Source organism: Orcinus orca, chromosome 4, assembly GCF_937001465.1.
Source record: "Orcinus orca chromosome 4, mOrcOrc1.1, whole genome shotgun sequence".
Lineage (NCBI taxonomy): Eukaryota > Metazoa > Chordata > Mammalia > Artiodactyla > Delphinidae > Orcinus > Orcinus orca.
The window spans coordinates 91,273,910-91,300,355 of record NC_064562.1 but is presented as its reverse complement, the minus strand read 5'-3'; the positions used below and the strand labels follow the sequence as shown (position 1 = coordinate 91,300,355).

At 36.6% G+C, this 26,446-nt stretch overlaps 1 protein-coding gene across 2 annotated transcripts in view; it reads right to left on the bottom strand.

Moving 5' to 3' along the window:
* Positions 1–26,446, bottom strand: part of TMEM156 (transmembrane protein 156) — a 51,824-nt gene that overhangs the window by 12,305 nt on the left and 13,073 nt on the right. For both annotated transcript variants that reach the window (XM_012531755.3, XM_033421658.2), the window contains exons 2-5: positions 16,144–16,413; positions 14,924–15,184; positions 11,616–11,735; positions 9,259–9,342 (exon numbers count right to left, since the gene is read on the bottom strand). In XM_012531755.3, coding sequence (XP_012387209.1) covers positions 9,259–9,342; positions 11,616–11,735; positions 14,924–15,184; positions 16,144–16,413 — 735 coding nt within the window. The remainder of the gene's footprint in view (positions 1–9,258; positions 9,343–11,615; positions 11,736–14,923; positions 15,185–16,143; positions 16,414–26,446) is intronic.

Below are 26,446 nucleotides of genomic sequence, written 5' to 3'. Positions count from 1 at the left end.
ACTGTTCTTGTATTCGTGGAATAAGCCCCGCTTGATCATAGGAGTGTGTGTATGTATGTATACATATTTTTTTAAACTGTGCTACTGGATTCTTTTGCTAATATTTGTTGAGGATTTTTGCATAGATAGACATAAGTAAGATTGATACTTTCATTTTAGACAATCTTTCTTGGGCTTGAATATAAATGTTTATTTCATAAATAGACGTAGGAAACATCCTTTTTTTCTATGGTCTATAACAGTTAAAATACCACTGGAAATATCTGTTGTTTAGAAATTGTTAAAATTCCGCTGTGTACTGCTCTTCCTGTTATTTTTTGAGAGATAACTGACAAATTTTCTGTTTCTTCTATGACAATGGTTTTGTTTAGATTTTCTGTTCTTCTGATGTGAGGTTTTGTAAGTTTTCTCAGAAGAGTATCCGTCTTAACTAGACATTTTAAAAATTAAGGTAGCAACTACTCTTTAAGGGAATTAGATGCCTTTTTGAGGCCATGTCCAGCAGACACAGAGGGCCCTTTCATTCCTATAGAAATGCTAAAATCACCACCGAAGTCCACATTTTTTCCTATGGAGCCTTTAGCTGTAAAGAGTAAATGACAAAGCTTTTCTGACTGATTAGAGCAAAGGTGGGAAAGCAAGACCAGTCTTTCCATTTTTATTTTATTGTCAGTAAGGACCAACCGCACCTATGAGACTAGATCTATCAGCCTTATCTGTGTCACACTGAAAGTTCCCAGGCGTCTGTGATTTTTTTCCTCTGAAATCTGTGCTTCTCAAGGGTGGCTGTAGCAAGCAGGATCTCAAACAGCCCCCAGATTCCCACCCCTGGTGTACATGGCCACCCTCATGACTCTCTTCCCTTGAGCATGGGCAGGGCGGTAAATAGCATCTCATTCCGGTGACTAGGTTACACTAAGATGAAGAGCTGTTGCAGGCGTAATTAACATCCCAAATCAGTTGGTTTTGAGAGAGACTGTCCTGGGTGGGTCTGACTTAAAGAGGTGAAAGCTTTTAATAGAGAGACTGGGCCCTCCCTGGGGTCAGAGAGCATCCCTCCCTGGGCTCAGGAAGCATGCCGCCATGTCTGCACCGTCTATGGAAAGGGTCATGTAGCAGGGGTCTGCAGCTGGCCTCTAGGACCTGAGAGTGGCCTCTGACTGAGAGCCAGTTAAGAAACCAGGACCTTCAGTCTACAGCCTCAAAGGAAGGAATTCTGCCAACAACCTGAACCAGCTTGGAAGGAGAGCCTCCAGATGAGAACACAGGCCAGCTCACATCTTGACTTCAAGCTTGTGAGTCCCTGAGATCCAGCAAAGTTGTTCCCAAATTTCTCACCCAAAGAAACTGTGAGATAATGAACATGTGTTGTTTTAAGCCCCTAAGGTTGTGGTAATTTGTTACACAACAATAGAAAATGAATAAAGTGATCAACAGAGCCTTGGCTTGAAAATCCCCAGAGGTAGTAATTTAAAATGCAGGTTCTAGGACCCTGCCCCAGATCTACTGAATTACAATCTCCTTTCATAAAGGCCCAGGAGCCTTTGATGGTTAATTCTGATGCACATTAAAGCTTCAGAATGAATTTACCATTGCGAATAATTGTTTAGACATCCTTGACAAAGCATCTTTTTTTTAACTTTTTATCTTATATTGGAGTATAGTTGATTAACAATGTTGTGTTAGTTTTGGGTGTACAGCAAAGTGATTCAGTTATACATATACATGTATCTATTCTTTTTCAAATTCTTTTCCCATTTAGGTTGTTACCAAATATTGAGCAGAGTTCCCTGTGCTATACAGTAGGTCCTTGTTGGTTATCTATTTTAAATATAGCAGTGTGTACATGTCAATCCCAAACTCCCTAACTATCCCTTCCCACAACCCCTCCTCCCTGACAAAACATCTTATAACCTTCCAGAATTTGAGATTTGGAGATAATTCTTTTTAAAGGTTAAAATCTCAAAAGAGCCTATTCATGAAACCAAATAATTATCAAAGAAAATTAACAGAGCTCTTTTGGTTGGAAAGCCAAACTGCTCATCATTTTCTTATTCATTAGGTTTGCTGACGTTTTATAGTATGGTATAACCATAATTCAGAAAGCCATTATCTGTCAAAATGACAGCTAGTCCGAAGTAACTCTCTAGTGGTACGTTATCTTCTATTTCTCCTAGTATCCAAAGTCATGTAAGTTACATGGTAATAGGAAAACTTCTGAAAAATTGATAAAAAGACAAAAAGGTAGGATATCCTGTCATTTTTATACCTTCTTTAGAATAGCTAAAACAGGTGGAATTTTTTTCTAGTTTTACACTGAGAAATAGGGTTTCTTTCAAATCATATTAATTCAGCAACACTAGTTAAGTCAGCAGAAGCAGTCAGAAGTATTTTAAAACCTCACAGAAGTCTTTTCATGAATTTGTCAAATCTCTAAACCAAATATTTCTTTGACTTTTTCCAAGAACCTTAGCAGAGCCTAAAAAATTAAAAAGAACCCCGGTCTGAGTTTTGACCTGGTTGAGTCTAGTGAACAAAATGGATTTCCAACAGTAGAAACTTTGATTAAAAATAAAACTCCATGCCTTAGGTTCTTGAATAAAGCCCCTATCATTCCATCCATGACAGTGTCCAAGCTGACCTCTGATATTTCTTTCTCTCCTTTTTAAAAAAGGTTATCACTTTTCAAAATGCTTTATATCTATGTCATCTGGTATCTAACCTCAATTCATCTTTCCAAAGTAATTCTTGATTCCCACTTAGTAGTGGAAACTTACGAGGTATTTTCTTCACTTTGTTCCTGATGATTTTCATGTCAAAGACAAGGTACATCTCCCACACTGAAGACACATCTAAAACTTCCCCATCCTAGTCAGTCTGTCTTGGCTGCTAAGGGAATTTGCCCCATCAATGTTTGATATTCGTTATCTCCAAAAATACTTGTTCAGCTAAATTTTACTTTGTTATTAAATTGGAAAGCCAAAAAACAAAAGAACAAAACAGATTTATGTATCCATACTATCTATGACCCTCTGCGACCTCTACTTTCCCAATAGTGAATTTATCCAATTTTGCATAAATTTGCATAATTTATCCTTATTTGTCTGCCCACTTGTGTACAGAGATTGTTTTGTTTTGTTTTGTTTTGTTTTGTTTTGCGGTACGCGGGCCTCTCACTGTTGTGGCCTCTCACGTTGCGGAGCACAGGCTCCGGACGCGCAGGCTCAGCGGCCATGGCTCACGGGCCCACCGCTCCGCGGCATGTGGGATCCTCCTGGACCGGGGCACGAGCCCGCGTCCCCTGCATCGGCAGGCGGACTCTCAACCACTGCGCCACCAGGGAAGCCCCAGAGATTGTATTTTTATGCATGGTTTTACTCCCCAGAACCCACCTTGGAGCATGACACATAATAGGTACTCAATAAATACATGTTGAATGACTGAAAGAATGTTATTTAACTTCTTTGTGCCTCATGTTTCTTAATAAAATGGTGTGGGTTCAAGCAGAACAAAAAGTCAACTCTGGGGTACCACCCAGGAATTTGGAGGTAAGGAAAATAAGAGTGCCCTGTGAGAAAGCACCACCAAGTGCAAAACAGAGTATTTTTACTGGCATCTTTTTAAGCCCACTGGAGGGCCCTGCTCAGAATTTAGTAGGACCTGTGTGTGAACTCAGCAGGGAAGGGCTATGGATAGCTAAACTCGGAAGCGATGACCTTGGGCGCTTCCTTCTCTCCTTCATACTTGAGCCATGACTCTTTGTGGAGACAATGACTCTTTGTGGAGATTCAACCATGACTCTTTGTGGAGACAATGGCAATAAATGTCTAAACTGTTACCACAAAGTACTTGGTTTCCTCATAAGAGCCTCTCCAAAAAGGAAGGAATTCAAGTTAATCGTCACAGATTTCTTCGGTCAAGACAGATGTGGACATTTTCAGATGGTTTGGTGATTCTTATTCAGTTCTCTAATCAGGCTTCAAAAAAACTTTTCAGTCTTAATTATTTCTTCTTACTGTCATAGGAATGCAGAATTTCAGTATTGCTATGCATCATTCTGACCTTTCCATCACATAAAAACACAGGCACTTGTGTGCAAGTCCAAGATAGCTAGTAGCCTTTTAGGGTTAATAGAACCAATTATGGTGGCTTAAAATAGATTTCCATTATTCAAGAGGCCAACTCCCTACTATGTTCAAAGATCCATCTGTTATTTTTAACAGTGATCCTAAAACTACTCCGCTATTCCAAATCTGGCCAGTGTGAAAATCAAATGAGGATGGAAAAATAAATGACTGCAGAATTATCTAGAAATAGCAATTAAAGAGGGAAAAAAACCCTCCTTGAACAGACAGCTGCCAATATTCTGAGCCATTGACTCAGTTTCCAATTCACTCACACTTCAGGTATCCTAAATACTCCAAGGAATAAAACTGATGAAGTGTTTAACCATTCTCCTTTTGTTATTTTGGGTAGGCATTATCAAAAGTTATACTCTGGGGGTGGGGGAAAGTATTTGAAAGGTCTTTGTAAGACAGCAGCAGTCATTCTTTCAACATAGACAGTGTAGAGTTGTATTTATTTAACAAATATTTATTGGGTACCTATTATGAACTCATATGCACTGTGCCATGAGCTGGGGATGCAGTGATAAGTATTATCAGGTAGTGTCCCGGATCTCAAGGAGCTAACTGGCTCATAGGAGAGACATCAATCAAATAATAACAGAAATGTAAAAGAGCAACAGTGATAATTGCCACAAAGAGAGAAGTGTGATGTTATGAGGGTGTAATTTACCTGGTCCACCAGCTCTGAGACAACTTCCCTGAGGAAGTGTTAGTTAAGCCAAAATCAGAGGACGGGGTTGGACTTAACTAGATAAAGGCAGGGTGGGAAAAGGGGAGGATTGCAAGGGAGGTGGCGAGTGAGGCCAGATGGTTCAGGCAGGGGGAGTCTGTGCGAAGATGGAGAAGATGTTTATCTGCATGTTTTATCATCAGTTTTTTCAGACCTGGCACAAATGGCTGTCACATAAAGTCATTCAATGAATGAATAGAATAAATCATCGTATTTTGCCTATAGATTCTTCACACTTTATGAATTTCCTCCTGCAGGTAGAGTCACCCTCTGAATCTTGATCTATTCTGTAACCAAGCAGATGGCTATAACCTTTACTGTTTTATGGACCCCAATCTGTATTTTGAGTCTTAAATATTATAGTTAAGCAAGTAAAAATTAAATTTTCATGTTATCTTGCTTGGTTGCTAGACATCTGGCACCAGTAATTTATCTTCTCTTTGGCAGAAAATTGAAACCTGCTTAGTCTTTATTATGTTGGTCTTAAACATGTTGCAAATTATAATTTTACATTTCCACTAGTTTTATTTTGGGGTAATATATATTACTGGGTCATCCACTTCCCTTTGGCATTTAGCAATTCTCTTTCACAATGAATTTCCGTTTTCTTTGCTTTGTGGTCCCTAAGAGCCCACCCACATTAAGTGCCAATTCTGAAATATTACTTTGAGGATGACTCACATTGTCTCACACAAGCTTCTGATACCTTACAGAGAAAATGTCTCATCTCAGTTCCCAGCACTAAATGTAAAGTAGCGAGAAAAGTTTTGATCTGTGGCTTGAACCAGCAGGAGTAAACTCCCCAGTTCATCTTGCCATTAAGTGATGCGCTGGAAAGTGCAGCCATTGGACAGAACTGAGTTTGAACCCTAACCCTGCTGGGATCTGGCAGTGGGTCAGTTACTTTAAACTCCCTTAGCTTCAGTTTTCTCACCAGGAAAAAAAGTGAGGCTCTTATGAAATGAAATCAAATGATGTGTGTGGAAGTACTGTGCATGTGGAAGGTGCTGAATGAGTTTGTATAGCTTAATTAGCTTCCCTTCTCCTAAGGAACTAGGAATTGAATCTCCTGAAGGGTGGTGTCAGCTCCATGGAGGCGGGGACTGCGCTGTGGTACAGCCACTGCATCGGCAATGCTTAGCACAATTTCTGGCCCAGAGTCAGTGTTCAACAGATTTTGGTTGAATATTCGAAGGTGAAGAACTTCAAGTTTTAAAGATCTCACCATTTTTGATGGACAAAGTAGAGAGATGACAGGACTCCCTTGGCTGACCCATGCAGTGGAGGCTCGAATCCTAGGAACCTAGTGTCGTGCTTGTAGATATTTATTTGTTGGCTGACCAGCATGTGGACATCTCAGGGGTACTCTCAAGTATGCAGGAAGCCAGAGGGGCATATATCTCCTCTCCCTGCCTCCTGGTACCCAGAGTACCAATCTGTGGCCTGCATTCAGTCAACCAGATACCCCTCCTTAGGGCTTGCAATCCTGGACAGTGCTGCAAAGTTGCAAGGTGGTCAGAGGGAAGCTCTAGCAGCCCAGAGGGAGCATCCAGTGGTGGTGACACCAGCAGAGGCATTCTCCCCAGACCATTCCTATGGGGCTGTATTTTTGGCTGCTTGGCCTCTCTTGACTCCTGCATAAGCTCAGCTTGCCTAATGTTCCTGTTGCTTGCATGGGTTACCTACTGGTTTTCCAATAAATTTCCTTTCTGCCAAGTCAGCCAAGTTGGTTTCTACTGTCTGCATCCAATAATTCGAGTCCTAGTACGCTGCTCCTGCCCCTGGCCTTGGTCTCCCAATGTGGTCAACTCATTAAGCACTGTTTCTAGGGATGCATTTCAAAGTTACTTTTGCATCGTTCTCAAAATCTCTTCTTCAAGACTTTTTTTATTATTCTTTGATATCCTTAGCAATTCTACAAAGTGAATTTTATGTTCTTCAATGAAATGGAATTATGTTCCCTCTGAACACTCTTTGTTTCTCCATTTGTTTTCACATTTCCCAACCCCCAAGATTCATTTCTCGTTCATCTTCTCTTTTTACTCATTTCCCCTTAAGGTTTGTGCGATTTACTAAGCTTTTATTGTGCATGAACTACATGCCAGATATTATGCTAGGGACAGGGATCCAAAGATGAATAAGACAGAGTTATCACCTGTGTGAAGAGAATAGTTGAGTGAATAAAATGTAAAATAGATTAACACCAAGGCAATCAACAGAAGGTATCACACTTCCCCAAGCAAGGAAGAAAATATCAGAGACACATAAAAGCTTGGGATTCGATTCTGTATGATATCTCTTTCTACAGCGATGAGGCTCATTTACTCTATCGGTGTTTAACCTGCGCCAGTACATGCCAAGCCCTGTGCAGTGCCAGGGTGTTGGTAATCTCTCCTTATTTCTCTCTTATCTTTTTGAGGGTGTGAGTTATCTATAGCTCTGTGTGTATGTGTGTCACAATACTTACTTTGCAATACATGAACAACTAGAGAGACATTCTGGAATGTACAGCCAGAGCTGACAGCAAGCTGCTCGGCTGAATGTGACTATATTCACTGCTCTCTTTGAAATACATTTTTTTTTTTGCTCGTGTTACTGCTTCTCCCGAGAACCACGCTGGCACATTTTTTCCCCTTAGATTCTCACTGCTGCCTATAATCCATCATTACAAAGAGAGGCCTTAAGAACAGCACTCGGGGGAGACATTGTTTCCTTCCCATTTCGCTCTCAGAAAGAGCAACTTATAATGGGAGGGGAAAAATTGCATTTAGGTTAAAGGAATATATATAACAAGAAAGCATCTGCTTCTACCCCTCTTTAAGATGCTAAGCTTCAAAAGGCCTCTTGGTTTTAAAAAAGGCCATCACCCCTTGGCCTGCTCTAAACATTAATATTATATGCCTGGTAATAAAGCCAGAGGATTTTTTTGTGAGAGCCATTAAAAGGAAAGGATGGCCGAGACAGATTTCTCTGGTGAATGAAAATCACAGGCTCATAAATAGAACCTGTGAGGTTAGTCTTGTGGTTAGCTAGTACTTTAAATTTGCGATTCCCCCGATTATATTGGTTGATGGGAACTGCTGACCTTTTCTCAGACGAGGCTGTGATGCTCAAAATTATGACTTAAAAAGAGAAAGTACCAGAATTCCTAAGGCAACCAAAAGCCCAGCAGCACCAGGTTAAAACACGCCTGGTACATGAATGTCAGAGTACTGATAAGAGGGGAGAACAGAGTAAATGCAATTTTCTCCCCATAAAAGTTAGTTTTGCCATTTGAAACCGCCCTATGGTATTTATGTCATTCATCAAACAAGATTGTCACTGACCCCACAAAATTTTCGTCAACTTTCTTCACATTTAGCTGGTGTCAAATGACTACTTAGCTAATGCTTATTACTAGCCATAGGTTAATAATTTTACTGCTAATTATGAGACTAGAAAGTCTAATTTTTTACTTGAGCTCTTTAGGTGCACCCAACCCAATTTTTCCTCACGCTAGGGGTGTGAGTACCTCCTAGTTTAAATAACTAAGGAAAGTCTCAGCACAGTTCCCAGTGAAATGCTGTGCAAATCTCCACGTGGTTAGAGATGCAGCTATGGTGGGCGCTCAGGGTTTGTTCGGTTTCCTTACATTTTTGAAAACCGTTTACATACCAGACTTGAAGCTCCTTATCTAACTTGTCACAGAGTACGAAGGCGCCCACTCCCTGGCTGTGTGCAAGGAGCTGTGGTAACATTAGTCATAATTCTGTGGTTTTCAAAGAGTCAAGGACATTATTTCTCCCTGATGAAAAAGAGGCCTTTGCCCACATTGCATTCTCTCTCTTTCTTTTTAATGTGGTTTGACAACTTGAATTCAGAAGGTTTCACAATTAGAAGAACGAGATCAAACCACAGCATCTGTGCTCACAGCCCCCTTAGCTGCTCTAATTAGGATTCCCTTATTCCATTTCTAGTTCTCAGGAGAGGACAGGGGACTTTTTAATTGGGGCTATTAGACGTTCTCTTTGTACAATGACACCCTCTGCTAAGCGAAGGCTCCAGCAAAAGCCACGCCCACTCTGCAGTTACTTCTTGCAATTCCGAGGAATAATGGTATCTTGTCTCATTTAAAAATAAACCTGAGGCTTATTCCTTATTGCTTTCTCTCCTCTGCCTACTCACATGAATTTCTTCTTGCCAATTAAACCAACTTTCCATTATTTAAGGAGGTAGTTTTGAACATAACTGTCGCCTGATAATAAGACATATTAAACTAGATTTCATTTGCTCACAGCTCCTTTCTTCCAGCCACAAGACTAATTTAAATGAGCTCAGATCACTCGATCTTATGTTTACTCAATAGTGAGTGGTGAAGTGTTGGAATTTCATAAGTGGTACTCTGCATGCTGCAGAACTCACCTGAAATGACCTGCACGTTCAATGTTCGCAGTTTCTCAGAATCACTTCCTCTTAAGAGGACAGATGTAGGTTTGTCTTTATGACCTATTCCAAGAAAAGAAATTAAATATTTAGATGATAAGCAAGCACATTCTTAATATATATTCCCCATGTTGGTTCCAAGGATTACCAAAGAAAATGGGCCATTCACAGCAGAGGCTGGAGTAACAAGACATTAACAGCCTTTTCTTATTAAGTTATTTTCCATTAACAAATAGGTACTTTCTAAAACCAGTGGCTTCTCCACTGCCATAAATGCCACTATGCATCTCTTCTTAAATGCAGAATATTATTTACATTATTACATACAATAGATATATACAGAATATTTGATGTGTATTTAATATTTAATAATATTTAATGTCATAAATGGCGTGGTATTTTTCACTACTTCATATGCTTCGATTTGCAAGGCAGCTTTTGAAAGCCAGTAAGCCTGTCATTTAGGTAGATGTTCATAAAAACTTAATGTCACTCCCCACTATTGGTCTCTTTCTAGGCATTTTTTTCTATCTGGCTTCTATTCTCTCTTTCCTAATATGTAATCATTTATAGAAAAACAGATCAAGAAACTCAAAACTATGCACTAATTGCAAATGACACACATTTATTTAAAATAATATAATTTTCAAAACTAGAAAGACCCTGGGTCTTAATTCTGTCATTTTATTAGCTGTATTACTTTGGACAAAACACTTAATCTCTCTGAGGCTCAGGGTTTTTTTCATATATAAAAAATGAAAGGAATAGCACATACCCTGGTTATAAACTGTTTATAAACTTTGTTTATAAATAAATAAACTTTGTTTATAAACCCTGTTTATAAACTTTGAGAATCTAGTAAAAATCTCATGAAAATGTTCTGAAAATGTTTATTCTACAAATATACAATACTGATGATGTTATTAACCAATGCATTTAGGACCGTATATACTAAGGTACCAATGACAAGACTTGATATGAAACTGCTCTCAGAAATATCTCCAACAAACACTTAGCCAAAAAAATTAATGAAACTTTCACTCAGCCCTACAGGCAACCACTCTTTCTGCCTACTGAAAGGACTAACACAGCCTTGCCTGGTAAAGAACACAAGAGCCTTGGGAAATACTACACCAGCACAATGCTACTATCCTTTATTGAGAACTACTAGGCACAGGGCACTGTGTTACACTTCTTTTGTAATCTCTTTAGTTCAGTCCTTACCTCAGCCCTGTGGGAATGGTGATTATTCTTGTTTTACAGAGGAGGAAAGGGACACTCAAATATGGCAAGTAACTTGCACAAAGTCACATAACTAGTAAGTGGTAGCACTAGGATTCTAACCTAAGTCCACCTGACTCCAAAGCCTAGTTTTTTTGTTTTTTTTTCGTTGGTTTGTTTTTTTGCGGTATGCGGGCCTCTCACTGTTGTGGCCTCTCCCGTTGTGGAGCACAGGCTCCAGACGCACAGGCTCAGCGACCATGGCTCACAGGCCCAGCCGCTCCACGGCATGTGGGATCTTCCTGGACCGGGGCACGAACCTGTGTCCCCTGCTTCGGCAGGCGGACTCTCAACCACTGCGCCACCAGGGAAGCCCCAAAGCCTAGTCTTATAATGATACATTTTATCCTGTCTTTAAGAGACCAACTATTCATATTATAAACTGTCCATCAGGTCTGATATTCAGCAAGTATGTGCATGGGTGCACACCAGAAGGGTCATGTATACATGCTCACACACCAGTAGGGCCAGTATATACATGGGTACACACCATAAGACCACGATAGTAGTTGACAGTCAATGTCCATTCTGATAGGTGGATGCCCGTGTTATGCTAGTTAATTCTTTTTTAATATCATCCCTACTTCCTGATTTCCAACTACACATTTTAGTGCTTCACAGTCAAAAATCTACTGTCCCCCCACACTTATTAAAGATTGACTCCTGCTCATCACCTAGAGCCTAGAGCTCAAGAACTCCAACTCCGAAATTCCTTATCACCACTCCCTATTCTTCTACCCCTCTTCGGCCTTCACTTCCACCAAGCTCTGCTCAACCTCCAGTCCACCAACTCCTTCCAGTTCACGCAGTCTTTCTTCCCCTTCTATTCACTTGTCTGGGCTGGAGAAAGATACATGAAAATCCCTGAGTGCTGGCACTATGTCTTACTTATGCTTATGTTCCTTGGGTTACCTAGAATCACCACTTACACACAGTAGGTGCTCAGTTAGTGGTAAATTGAACTAGAAAAAGAAATTGAACCTACAGATAAGATTAGGAGTACCTTGATTCTAGATGAATTCTCCCAAAAGATGGATTTATTTTTCAATACTTACCCTGCCACTTCTGCACTCTCCTGTGGGCTTCAAGTATTTTGTGGATAATGAAGATGAGCAAAAATATAAAAACTAATAGAACCAGAACATACCAAGTGATCTTCATGGAACAAATAAAATCTGCAAAAAAAAATGTACTATAAAAATATGGTAAAATGATGCAGCAGATAAGAGGCAATATGGTGATGTAGCTGGCTTCTACTATATATTCTGCCCATAACTGAAAAGTTGAATATATAACCATCACTGTTACAAGGTCACTTGCTTTCCTGAGTTCTTTCCTAACGTATTAAATGAAGAAACATGACCAAGTGGTTTCCAGGGATCCATTTAGTTTCATAATTCTAGGATTAATTTCACTTCCAAGTTATATTGATGTTAGTTTTGCTATCATTGCTATCACTAGGTTAAGACCACAACAAGCAGAGTGCCAGAATCAGAGCCATTTGTGATTAACAATTTGGCCCTGGACCAAGCAGCCAAAAACTGTATCCTCAAATCAACAAAGATACAGTGTGTAAGATGAGGATGGGGAAGAAAGGGAAAGGCAAAGAAAGAGGTTGGATTGAGGCATACAAGAGACCAGGGTAGATGATTAATCATACGTTCTTTCCACAGGGGCTTGCATGGCAATGATCAGATCAAGTGCATGCATTAGTTAAACATACAGTTACTCTCACCTGAATTTAATAAGGATACAGGTAAAAAATCGCTCATTCAAATGACAGTGAGGCAATATGGAAGTAGAGTCACCATCAGCAATAGCTTAGCATGATATTCTTTCGTCCCATAAACACACACTGGCCAGCAGACCCAGGAATCAGTGACTTAAAGGAGGTTGACTTCATTATGTCCAAAACACAATTGTCTACTGACTTTCTAAGCCACCCTATGTACTCTCTTCCTTGTATGCAAAACACAGCTAGTACTTATTCAACTTAGCAGGATATATAACTTCTGAACACCCTTAGATGACTGCTGTTTGGGGGCTCATGATCTGGGTACCCCTTTTACAGGTCCCCCACTCCATAAGCAGATGTACATTAAATAGGCAGTGAACATTTATTTAGAGAAGACACTGAATGGAGAAGGTAGAGGTTGACTGGAATGGCAGCACTCGGCCTTCCTAACATCATTCCATACTATTTAGACTTGCATACCTCACTCAGCAAAATAAAAGCATGCAGTTAACTGGCATAGAGAATGTGCAGTGCCAGCAAGAGTCAAGGTGGGCCCAATACCAAGGTATCATGGGGCACTGATCAAGCTATGAAAAAAGTTGCATTCACCAACTTTATATTACAATAGCAGAATATACACAGCTCAGGCCAAGCCAGCCAGAACACCCACCAAAGCACCAGTGAGAACACAGATGAGCGTATCTCCCTACATCCTATGCTGTCCCCCTACTCCCCGTCCCTGTAGCCATCTTGGAGAGGAACAAGGGGAAATGGACAGGAGTCTGAAAAAAATCTAAAGAGGTAGATTAAATTATTTTTTCTGAGTAAATTTACCAGACTGGACTAAATTTAGTCCCCCTCCGCTGCTCTCCAGTAGATAGGACTTTTAAGGGAGATCAAATTAGTCTTTGGACAGCAGAGTAAAATATGAATAAATTTTTAATCTTCTACACATGGCAAAATAGGTATACTTTTCCCCAAATACAAGACTATATATTTGCACTACTATGTATAAAATAGATAACTAATTAGAACCTACTGTATAGCACAGGGAACTCTACTCAGTACTCTGTGGTAACGTAAATGGGAAGGAAATCCAAAAAAGAGGGGATATGTGTACATGTATAGCTGATTCACTTTGCTGTACAGCAGAAACTAGCACAACATTATAAAGCAACCATACTCCAATAAAAATTAGGTTAAAAAAGACTACATATTTGTACACCTCTGTTATCTGATTTATGGACCCATAAAAGCTGTCAATTACTACTTCACGTTGGAATTTATGATTTTTTCCATTAACACAAAAATTAATTCTCAAAATAAGGAATATGGTAATGCTTATTTTTCCTTCATGTTTTAGAAAACATAAAAAGCAATTAGATAGATACATAAATGGACATTGAAACAAAAATAAGTTTTAAATATCTATAATCCAAACCTCTTTATCTTTCAGATTTCATCATCGTCTCCTTCTCTGTGTGGTCTTTTCAAAACCTCCAACCTCATTCCTGAGCCAGAGGGAATTAACCCCTCTGTTCAGCTTCTCAGATCCTCTCCCATACCCCCTACACATACACACACCTTGAAATACCCCCCTAACTGCAGAGACTGTAGGGCCTTGGGCAAACTAACTCACAGGAGAAATTTATTTGAAGTCTTATATTTCACTTTAAAAATGCATGCATATTATATATTTGCATTTGCTTTAAAATAAATATAACATTTTAAAATAATCACCTCTAATAGAATTAAAGCTTTAGAAACTCATTCTAAGGCAATCTGAAAGGCTTCCCTATGTCTGGAACCTCAGAAAACACAGCAAGTTACTCTGCCGTAGCACCTGTCCCACTGATTGCACTGACTCCATTGTTTTACATACATCTATCTCTGTGTCTCCAGTGCCTGGCACACTGATTGGCATACAGCAGGCACTCATTAAATGGTTATATCATAAAATGCTCTTCAAGAGTAGAGTTTATGGGTCAAGTGAGGGTACGCTGCTTAGTAGTGAGGATCACCTGTGTTAATTTAGAATAGGGTGACTAGAGTGTTAATCAACCTTAAGCAGAATTAAGATATATGTAAGTTTTATATTTCAGACTCCTACCTTTCCCTCAGAGTCATCCAGTGCCTCAAAATGCTTAATCTGTACCCCACCTAACTTCACAGCAATATATCAAAAATCCCTTTAATTGAGGTCTGTTTCTCAGCTCTAAGAGAGGACATGTTAAATCAATTCAAAATTTAATAGCACATCACAATGTATATGTATATTTACATTTAAAAAGAAATATCATCCTTTAATACACAAATGTGATAGTGTTACCTCAAGCACAGCTAATAGGCATTCCCAGAAGTTATTCTGGGGCAGAGGGTCTTTCTAATGCCCCTCAGATCACAACCCATAGACATCTCCTTCACCTCTGAGTACAGCTGGGTTCCACAAAAAGCACATTTTGAAAGAAAAATAAACAGATAAAGGGCTAACATTCTTTCCAGTGTTGCTATTTCATCAATAAAATTCTTCAACTATTCAACTTTCAATGCAGTTAATGTGATAGTCCTTACTTAACTTTGTGTCTATATTCCATTCTCCTTTTCCCTCCAATTTCCTTAAAAACTTACATTTTACATCCATTTCTAGGTGCAAAGAAATATTTATACAATTAGTCGGGTGTTCCATAATTCTACAAGTATGGTTTATATCTGTTTCCTTGTTTGGATCTTCCTCTTCAATTGCTGACCTTCTAGTGTGTGTTTTTAGATTACAGGTAATGTTACATTGCTCCAAGTGGTCAACCACAGGAGTTACAGTGAAGTTAAAATGTTGACAAGGTGAATGAAAATCATTTGCCTTCACTTCCGTTGATCCTCTCATGATAAGAACTAGAAAGAGATTAAGAAAATGTTATTCACAAAAAATAGTAGTACATAGTAAGAAAACACATACAACTCAAAACTAAATCCCCTCCTTCCTATACAACAAAAAAGAGTAGAAACAAGAAGTTACCAGCACTAAAAATAACAATTACAGTGCTTACATTTTTTAAGAGAGTGAAAACTAGGTGAGTTTGAAATAAAATTGGAGCATCTCAAAGAAAAAGCAAACATTTTCCTGATGACTTGTGGGGCAGATTTTATTTTCCAAAATGGCCACAACAGTATTTCCCATCCCACATTATACTAGTTTGCTAGGGTTGTCATAACAAAGTACCACAAAATGGGTGGCTTAAACAACAGAAATTTATTGTCTCACAGTGCTGGAGGCTACACTTTCAAGATTAAGGTGTTGACAAGGTTCCTTCCTTCTGAGGGCTGTGAGGAACAATGTCTCCCATGCTTCCCTTCTAGCTTCTGGTGGTTTGCTGGCAGTCTTTAGTGTTCCTTGTCTAATAGAAGCATCACCCTGATCTCTGCTTTCATCTTCACATGGCATTCTCCCTATGTGTGCATGTCTATATCCAAATTTTTTTTATTTATAAGGATGTATCAAGGATTCAATGACTCCTTGGGGAATCAAAGTGTGATTTTATATGAGAACCTGCAAGTTTACTTAGAATTTTTTCAGTACTTTTGAAGAGAGCTTGCTAAATAATACTTTAACCATTAAATGTACATGGATTAGTGGCATTTTGATGTATTTTAAGCATAGATATTTTGATAAAGTAAACCAAGAACAAGTTATTATCCTATCTCAAAGCCTGTAAGTCACTCATTAAGCACCACACGGCTGAGTGTTCCAGGGCCACTAGACTTAACATTGGGATGTATTATTAATACTTTTTTAACAGAATGAGGTTATTTATCCTTGATAATTTTAATTCTCACTTTCCTTTTGCATTTACCTTTTGATGTTTGTTCCTGAGAAATAAAATCCATGTTTCCTTTGGACTCACAAGCCAAACATGAGGAGCACATTTTAAATTCACTTGTGATGTCTTGGCAAATCCTGGTGAAGTTTTGAAAACTGGAGTGATTTAGAAAGATTCCCATAATAGTCTGAGTTTCTTTTATTGGTTGCAGAAAAGTCACGAAAGAAAAATTTAAAGAGGAGAATGAATAGGTGAAATTACGTTGTAAACATACTTCCAGGCATGATAGCTCCAACGTGTTTCCTATAAAGGAAAAAACAAAACAAAACAAAAAACAACTTTCTTTACTGTAAAATTTTGAGTTTTTGGCATTCAAATGAATACACAATAAGCTCCCAGTTTTTCTTAGGCAGATTCAGTACATTTCAGTTTATCACTGACAAGACTTTGTTTTCACATGAATTAACAATATCTAGTCCATTTAAATATTTTTTTAAAAATTTGTCAACATTCCCTATTAATTTTCAGAGAAGAGAAGTCCTGCTGAGAAGTTCTTTGAAACCCTAGCATTGTAACCATTCTCTTTTCTAGGAAAATTTTAATGGACAAACCTTAGTTTCCTCTGAATCCATCTGTTCCCAAATAGAGGTTCAAGTGAATTGCATGGAGTTGAACAGGGAATGGAAAACTTGAACAGTATCTCTGTATTAGTTTCTAAGGGCTGCTGTAACAAACTACTACAATCTTGGTGGCTTAAAACAAGAGAAATTTATTCTTTTACAGTCCTGAAGGCCAGAAGTTCAATGCCAGTGTTACTGGTCTGAAATCGAAGCATTCCCAAGACCACACTCCCTCTGAAGACCTTGCACCTCTTCCAAATTTTGGGGACTGTTGGCATTCCTTGGCTTGTGACCACATCACTCCAATCTCTGCTTCCATGGTCACATTACTTTGTCCTCTGTATCTCCATCTTCTACTCTTCTGTCTGTGTCAAATCTCCCTCTGCCTCTCTCTTATAAGGACACTTGTGATTAGATTTAGGTTCCACTGGGATAAGGCTCAGGATAATCTCCCCATCTCAAGATTCTTAACTTAATCACATGTATAGAGACCCTTTTTCCATATAAGGTAACATTTATAGGTTCCCAGGGATTAACACCTGATATATTTGGGTGACCTTTATTCAACCTACTTGAAATTTAATAAGATAACATCATAATTTTTATTTTGGTGTGAAGACAAGTATCAGATTTGGAAATAATGGCATAATAGAAGGAAGACTGAGTTCAAAGCAAAAGACAAAGACTTTAGTGCTAAAGCTGTTATTAGCCAAGATACCTGAATAATTTACTTTGTCTCCACAAGTCTCATTTTCTCATTAGCAAAATAGAGATAATAACAAGATCCTGCTAACCTTGTGGGGTTATAGTATCATCAAGTGATATATATGAAAATATTTTTGAAAATTGTTCAAATGTATATTATTAAAATGCAAACCCATATTCCAAAGTAAAAATTTAAAATTCATCCTTTATTTAAGATGAGATTATGTAAGATTTAATCCACATGAGTAATTAAAGCTCACTATATGAAAATTGGGAATCCCTATGTAGCAGTAATGATAAACTAAGGAATAGGTAACCTCTCTTTCAGATATTCTCAATTTGACAGTCATTTACTAGCATGAGAAAATAGCTGACACGCTCAGTTCCACATTTATGTGGCTTTCTTTACCATTTCTCATAATCACATGGGGCAAAATATATTTTTAAAATTTTCTAAATAATGTGGAGCACAATGAAAGAATTTCTTCATTTTTAAGAATGATTACTCCTAGTCATACATCTTGATTCAAACGTAAAAGAAAATCAAGCTATTGGTTTATATTAAAGCACATTTTTTACTTGTTGAATTTGTACTTTGATAGTAATTTCATAATTGTTTCGTTACTGATGATATTTTTATTACTTAACAAATTAAAGGTTCATTTACCAGCCCTCTACATTTGAAATTGCTTCTGTAATAATTCACATGTAATTTCCAGCTATAAACACATTTCATACTTGAGTTGCTATAAAAGTTTTGGGAGGTAGAGATTGTATTTTAGTCAAATACACAATTTTGTAATGTCTCAATATATTTGTAAACAAAGTTGTAATCAAATTAAAACTATTTTTTAAAAAATTGTCTTCAATAATAAGGTCTCAAAAAGAAGATAGGAATGTATCATTTGATAGAAATCTATAATCTGTAGATTTTTTGTATTACTAAACACATGAAAAAATTATTTCTTGCCATCTTTCCATTTTCCTCACTGGCATTTTTCATCTTATGAAATTTTCAACTTATTGAATTTATATTCTTATGTTATGACCTAGAAGGGAGATAGAGAAATTTTTACTGTCATAGAGAAATGTTTACTGTCAATATTGCAGTCTTCTTATCCAATAAGTGACAAACTTGGCTTTCTAGAATTGTTGAGATCTATCCGTTGTATTTGGCTATGAGGTCATTTTATGATGGTTTTTAAATCTTAGTTTTAAATAATTCAATTAGGAAAGAAAGAAATACAGGACATATCCTTCCCCAGTATAATTTTAAGAAATAAATGAATTCTACTCAATCATTTTTGTTATCAGGTGGGCTGTATTCTCATCTTCATAAACAAGGATATATGAATTTAACTACTGCCATTAATATTGCTGAGAGTCAGACATCTAAATTCTCACTCCCAGAGATAGAAATGCATTCCAGAATTACTCCAGTACTAAGACTGCAATCTTTCAAGATAAGGATATAGAATACTAACTAGAATTAGGAAAGTAATTTACAGTATAGGACAAATGCCCAAGTCAATGATTTTTTGTTTTTAAAGAAAAGCAAAGAGTAAGGTTAAACTGTCTTTATTTTCTTTTTTAACTTTTATTGTAAACATATATCATATACAAGCCTATATAAAATGTATTATTCCAGTTAAAGAATAATAAACGAACACCCATGTATCTATCACACAGGTTAAGAAATAGAATATTAGCAACATCTCTGAAGCACCCTATCCCTCCCTGCCCCTACATACTCCTTCTTTCACAGAGGTTAAGCACCACATTGAATTTTATTGCATTAGCATACTGTATACATATATATGGACTATATTGTAGGTATTCATCTATGACTTGATTTTTTTGCAGATTATGTTTTAGTCGTGTTGCTACACATGGCTGTAGTTAATTATTTGCGGTACGTTTTGAATGAATATACTACAATTTATGTATCTATTCTTCTGACAGTGAGCATTTGGGTTGTTTCTATTTTTGCTGTTCTGGATAATATTGCTGTGTACCATAACTCTCATACATTGTTGGTAGGAATGTAAAATAGTACAACCACTTTGGAAAACATTTTTATTTTCTTTAAGTTAAACATATACTTAGCACGTGACCCAACAATTCTACTCCTAGGAGTTTACAAAAGAGAAATAAAAACATATGTCCACACAAATACCTGTACATGAATTTTCATGGCACCTTTAAAATTTATAATAGCTACGAACTGGAAACAATCCAAAAGTCCAACAACTAGTGAATATATAAACAATTCCTGACATATCCATAGAATGAAATACTACTCAGCAACAAAAAGGAAGAAAATGCTGATACAAACAACAACACGATGAATCTCAAATGCATTATCCCAAAGGAAAGAAGCCAAACACAAGTGACTAGATACTAATGTGATTCCATTCATATGAAGTTCTAGAAAATGGAAAACTATATTGATAGTGGGAGAAGGGTTCTGCAAAGGAGAAAGAGGGACATTTTGGAGGTATTGGAAAGTTGTATATCTTGATTGTGTTGACAGTTACATTGCTGCAAACATTTGTCAAACCTCAAACTTTATACTTAAAAACGGCAGCATTTTATTATATATAAATTATATCTCAATAAAGCTTATTTTAAAATAGCGCTACTATGAATATTCATGAACATGTCTCCTGGTACACAAATACAGAAGTTTCTCTAGCATACATATTGAATGAAATTGCTGGGTATTCAGTATGCACACCTTTGATTTTACTAGAAAATGCCAAATCATTGTACAAAGCAGTTGGACCAATATAATCTACCACCTGCAGTGTATAAAGGTTTCCCATTGACGCATATCTTGGCCAGCACTTTTCAAGTTTTGACAATTCAGTGAATGTTAAATAGAACCTCATCATGGTTTAAAAGTGTATTTTCCTGGTTTTCCCTACTTTTTCTATTTTTCCATTTTTGTGGTAGGTTGTTTGTCTTTTTCTTATTAATGTTTAGGAGTTTTTAACTTTCCTTTTAAAAATTTTAAGAAGTTCTTTACATTTTTTATTAAGATATCTTCTCACAGTTTGTACCTTGTCCATTCATTTTCTTTATGATCTTTTAGTTAAAGGAAGCTCTTAACTTGAATGTATTGAATTTATCAATCATTTTCTTTACAATTTGTGCTTAGTGTCTTGTTTAAGAAATGCTTCTCCTGGACTTCCCTGGTGGCACAGTGGTTAGGAATCGCCTGCTAATGCAGGGGAGATGGCTTCCAGCCCTGGTCCGGGAAGATCCCACATGCCTCAGAGGAGCTAAGCCCATGCGCCACAACTATTGAGCCTGCACTCTAGAGCCCATGAGCCACAGCTACTGAGCCTGCGTGCCACAACTACAGAAGCCCGCGCATCTAGAGCCCGTGCTCTGCAACTAGAGAAGCCACTGAGGTAAGAAGTCTGCACACCACAACAAAGAGTATCCCCCACTCGCCACAACTAGAGAAAAACCCGCGCGAAGCAACGAAGACCCAACGCAGCCAAAAATAAAATAAATAAGTAAATAAATTTATAAAAAAAATAATCCTTCTCCTTTAAAAACATCATCACCCACATGGTCTTCTAAAAGTTTTGAAGTGTTGCCTTTTATGTTTAAGTTCTTAATCTATCTGATACTGTGTACAGTATGAAGTAGGAAACCAGATTAATTTCTCCCACATGTGATAATCAATTGTACTACCAATTATTAAGTAGTCCCCACTATCTGTAATGACATCTCTATAATCTATCAAAGTATCCATGTATGTATGACTGTGTTTCCGGTTTCTCAATTTTGTTCCATCAGTCCATTTTTCTATCTTGGCAAAGATATCTTACTGACTTAATTACTTTTGCTCTGTAAAGCTCTTATATCTGACAGGAAAAATCCCCTCACCTTGTTCATTTTCTTTAGGAACATCTTAGCGATTCTTGACCCTTTGCTCTTTCCAATACATTTTAGAATCAGCTTACTAAGTTCAGTGAAGAACCCAGTTGTGATTCTGACTTGAATCTCAAAATCAGTTGGAGAAAAAAGATATGCTACTGAGTTTCTCCTATCACTCTTTTCTTCCTTTTTTTTCTCTCTATTTATATAGGTATTCTTTGATATTTTTTAATAAAGCTTCCAAATTTTCACCATTATGGTCCCATATATCTTTTGTTAGATTTCCTCCTGGCTACCTTATTTTTTGTTGCTATTGCCAATAGTATCTTTCAAGAAATATGTTTTCTGTTTATTAGTGGTACATGGAAATACAGTTGACTCTTGGATATCAATTTTATTTTTTACCACTTGTACACTTCCTTATTAATTTTAATTTTTCCTATAAATCTTTTGAGTTTTCTATGCAGATATGCATGTTGACTGCAGATAATGACACCTTTATATCTTGCTTTTCAATTCTTATACATTTTATTTCTTTTGCTTGTCTTAATGCACTGACTAGGACTTCCAGCACCATGATAAATAGAGGTGTTGAGAGCAGACATCCTTGCTTGCTCCTGCATGCTTATGATGTTCAACGCTGAGAGTGATGTATAATCATTTTTAGATATCCCGTTTCACTTTAAGGAAGGTCTCTTCTATTCCTAGTTTGCTAAGAGTTTTTAATTATAAGGGCTGTTGAATATAATTGAATGCTCTTTCAACAACTATTGAGATGATTATATAGTCTTTCTTCTTTAATCAGTTAATACAGTGAATTACATTATTAGATTTTCTAATGCTCACTCAATCTTGCATTCCAGGAATAAATCAAATTTGATCATTTTTATACATTGCTGCCATCAGATTCTTAATGTTTTGTTTAAATGTTTTTTACCTATATTTATAAATGAGATTGGCCTGTAAAGTTTTCCTTTTTGTCTTTGTTGGGTTTGGATACTAAGATATACTAGCCTTAAAAATAAATTGGAACATGTTCCCCTTTTTCTATTTTCTAAAAAGGTTTATTATAAAATTGCATTTATGCATTGCATGGGGAGATCAGCTCGGTGCTTTGTGACCACCTAGAGGGGTGGGATAGGGACAGTGGGAGGGAGATGCAAGAGGGAGGGGATATGGGGATATATGTATACGTATAGCTGATTCACTTTGTTATACAGCAAAAGCTAACACAACAATGTAAAGCAATTATACTCCAATAAAGATGTTAAAATAAATAAATAAATAAAATAAAAATAAAATTGCATTTATCTGTTCAATCCATTTCTTGAAAGTTTGGCAGAACTTGCATATAAAACCATCTGAACCTAGTGCTTTTCCAGGAAAATTAAACCACTGGTTCAATTTTCTTTATTGCTGTATGATTCTTGGGTTTTCCATTTCTTCCCAAGTAAGTTTTGGTAAGTTATATTTTTCTAGAAATGTGTCTTTATATTTTAACTTTATTGACTTAAAGTTATTCATAATAATCTCATTATATTTTAAATTTCTATGTCCCTTTTTCATTCCTAACATTTGTTACTTGTGCCTTCTCTCTTTTGATTATTCAGTTTTAGTAGGCAGAATAATGGCCTCCCTAAGATGTCCGTATCCTAATTCCCAGAACCTGTGAATATGTTGTATTATATGGCAAAGAGGAATTAAGGCAAAAGATGGAATTCAAGTTGCTAATGAACTGTTCTTAAAATAAGGAAATTATCCTGGATTATCTGGGTGGGCGTAATGTAATCATACATGTGTCAGATGGGAGAAAAACTCAACAGGCTTTGAAGATGGAAGGAAGCCACTAGCCAAGGAAAGCAGAGAGCTTCCAGAAGCTGGAAAAGACAAGAAAATAAATGTATTCTTTCCTAGAGCCTCTGAAATGAATGTAACCCTACTAACACCTTGATTTTAGCTCAGTGAAAACTCTGTGGGACTTCTTACAGGCTGTAAGATAATATATTTGTGCTGTTTGAAGCTACTGTTTGCGGTCATTTGTACAGTGGCCATAAGAAACTAATACATCAGTCATTCCAGAAGTGTGTCCATTTAATTAGTCTTTCCAAAGAACCAACTTTTGACTTTATTGATCCTTTCTATTGTATCTTTTAATTTCATTGACTTTTGCTTTCGTCTTTATTATTTCCTGCCTTCTACTTTCCTTGGGTTTATCTCACTGTCTTTCTTCTGACATCTTACGTATAAGTACTTAAAGCTATAAATTTTCTTCTAAATATCTGCCATTTTTATAATATCCCACAAGTTTTAATAGATGTTATTTTATTATCATTAATTTTTACCATTTTCTAATTTCCATTATGATTTCTTCTCATCCATGGCTTATTTTTACATTTCCAAATACAGTGTTTGTTTTTAGTTTGCTTTTTGTTACTAGATTCTAGCTTAATTGCATTTAATCAGATATATATTAAAGATTGTTTGAAATTTATTAAGGCTTACTTTCATAACCTAGTATGTGGTGAATCTGTATTAATATTTCATAAGTGTGCCAAAATAATATGTATTTCCAGATGTTGAGTTAAGTATTCTAAATATGTCATTAGATAAAACAAGTTATATAAATTATTTGAATCATCTGTATTCTTATTATCTGTCTGATTATATTTTATATTGGAGGATCATGTTTAAAACCTCCCACTCTAATAATGAATTTATAAATGTCTCTTTTAAGCTATCTCATTAGGGGCATACAAATTTAGAACTGATAGATATTTTTGTGAAGTGAACTCTTTTCCATACATACTGATCTTCTTTATTGCTAATAATGACTTTGATCTTAAAATCTTATATTAAGACAGTGATACATGCTTTCTTCAGTTACTATTTGCACCTTATATTTTTCTCATCCTTTTATTTTATTTTATTTTATTTATTATTTTTTTTTGCCATACATGGGCCTCTCACTGTTGTGGCCTCTCCCGTTGCAGAGCACAGGCTCCAGACGCGCAGGCTCAGTAGCCATGGCTCACGGGCCCAGTCGCTCCGCGGCATGTGGGATCTTCCCGGACTGGGGCACGAACCCGTGTCCCTTGCATCGGCAAGTGGACTCTCAACCACTGCGCCACCAGGGAAGCCTCATCCTTTTATTTTTATCTTTCTCATATTCTAATGCTTTAGATGCGTCTCGTTTAAATGTCATATTGCTGAAATTTTTTAAATTTAACCTGATAATTTTTTGTGTCTTTACCTGGATAGATTTACCTACTTACATTTACTGAGATCATTGATATATTTGGATTTAACTCCATCATATTATTTAGTGCTTTCTATTTTTACCACTTTCCCTATTACCTTTCTTGCTATCTATTGATTTAATGATTTTTTAAATTCCATTGTTTTTCCCTTTAGTTATTTGCAGGTTAGACACTATATTTCTATTATTTTAGTAATTTTTAACAGGCATCCTTAACAAGTCTAAAGCCAATCAATAATGTTACCCTCTTTCAAACAATATAAGGATCTTAGAATACTTTAACTCTGATCACATCCTTCCTGACTTAAATGCTATTTTTGTACAATATTTTAGTTCTACCTTGTTTTTTCATTAACACACAAATTAGTAGTTAATTTTGTTTTATACAGTAATATTTTCAAGATTTATTTGGATTTACTCATATGTTTATAATTGTTTTTGAGGGTTCTTTTCCTGCCACTTCTTCTTTCATCTCTGTCTTTTCTCTTGGGATTATATTCTTTCTCCTGAAATTAATTCTCTAGCAGTTCCTTTACTGAGGATCTGCTGATTATACACTCCCTGTTTTTGTTCATCTGAAGATATATATCTCACCAATTCTAGATTGACAATAATTTTCCCCAGCACTTAGCAGACATTATTCCATTGCCTTCTGATTTTCATTGTTGCTTTCAAGAAGTGAGTTCTCAGCCTAACTATTGTTCCTTTGAAGACAATCTGCCTTTATCTCTGGTTATTTTTAAGATCTCTTTAGGTTTCATGTTCTACAGAATTTCTTTTTATTTATTCTATCTAGAATTTATTGGGTTTCCTGAATCTGAGGATTTGAGTCCTTCATTGCTTCTGTAAAATTATCAGCCACATCTCTACAAACATTTTCCCCATTCTGTCTCTTCTCTCCTTTCATAGGTTTAATTAGAAATATCTCCCTTTGTTCTCCCATGGAGAGCTATTTCTAATTCAACTCTGTTTCACATTTTCTATTTCTTTGGTTCTCTGAAATGTGTTCTAAGTAATTTCCTTACATCTACAATCCACTTCATTAATTCATTATTCAGTTGCATCTAATCTATTTATTGCATTCCTTGTGTTTCTACTTCAAATTATTATATTTTCATAATTAGAATTTCTAGTAGGGTTCTTTTTCAAATCTGCCTGGTTATATTTAATAATCTTGTTTCTTAATCATACATTTTGATACCATTTTTAATGTATTGAAACAAATTAAATACTTATTTTATATTTTATATCTCATAATTCTGATATCTGAATTCTTTAAAGATCCAATTATATTTGTTGTTTCTGTTGACTCTTGTCAACTGGAGTCTTAATATGTTTTATGATTTTTGATAGTAGCACATGTTCCTTAGAATTTTATTCAGGAATATCTGAGATCTGGTTTGAAGGTATTTTCCTCCAGAGAGGATTGTGTTTGCCTCTACTTGATGTCTAATGACACCATTAATCCAAAATCACTTTAAATTAAATTTTTGGATTGGGCTTTTCACACCTCATAGACAATGACCCTCGGTATCCAAATTATGACCATCTTGTGTTCACAGACTCTCAAAGGAATTTTTTCCTTACAAAATTTACTTACAAACCAACAGGTTATTTTCCTTGATTACTCTTTCATGGAGCATATCATCTTTTGGGTCCCAGACTTACATGTCCTGCCCATGCATGGCCCAGTGAAACTGAGACTCTAGCCACCAGGAATTGGTGCTAGATGCTCCTGAGGTGACCAATTTCTTCACTCTTGCTTATCCACCTAGATTTGTAATTTCTAGTCATTTTCCAACTTTAAGGAGTTTTTTAATTTTCTTATCAGTTCAACTATGTATTTTTAAAGTTTTTAATATGT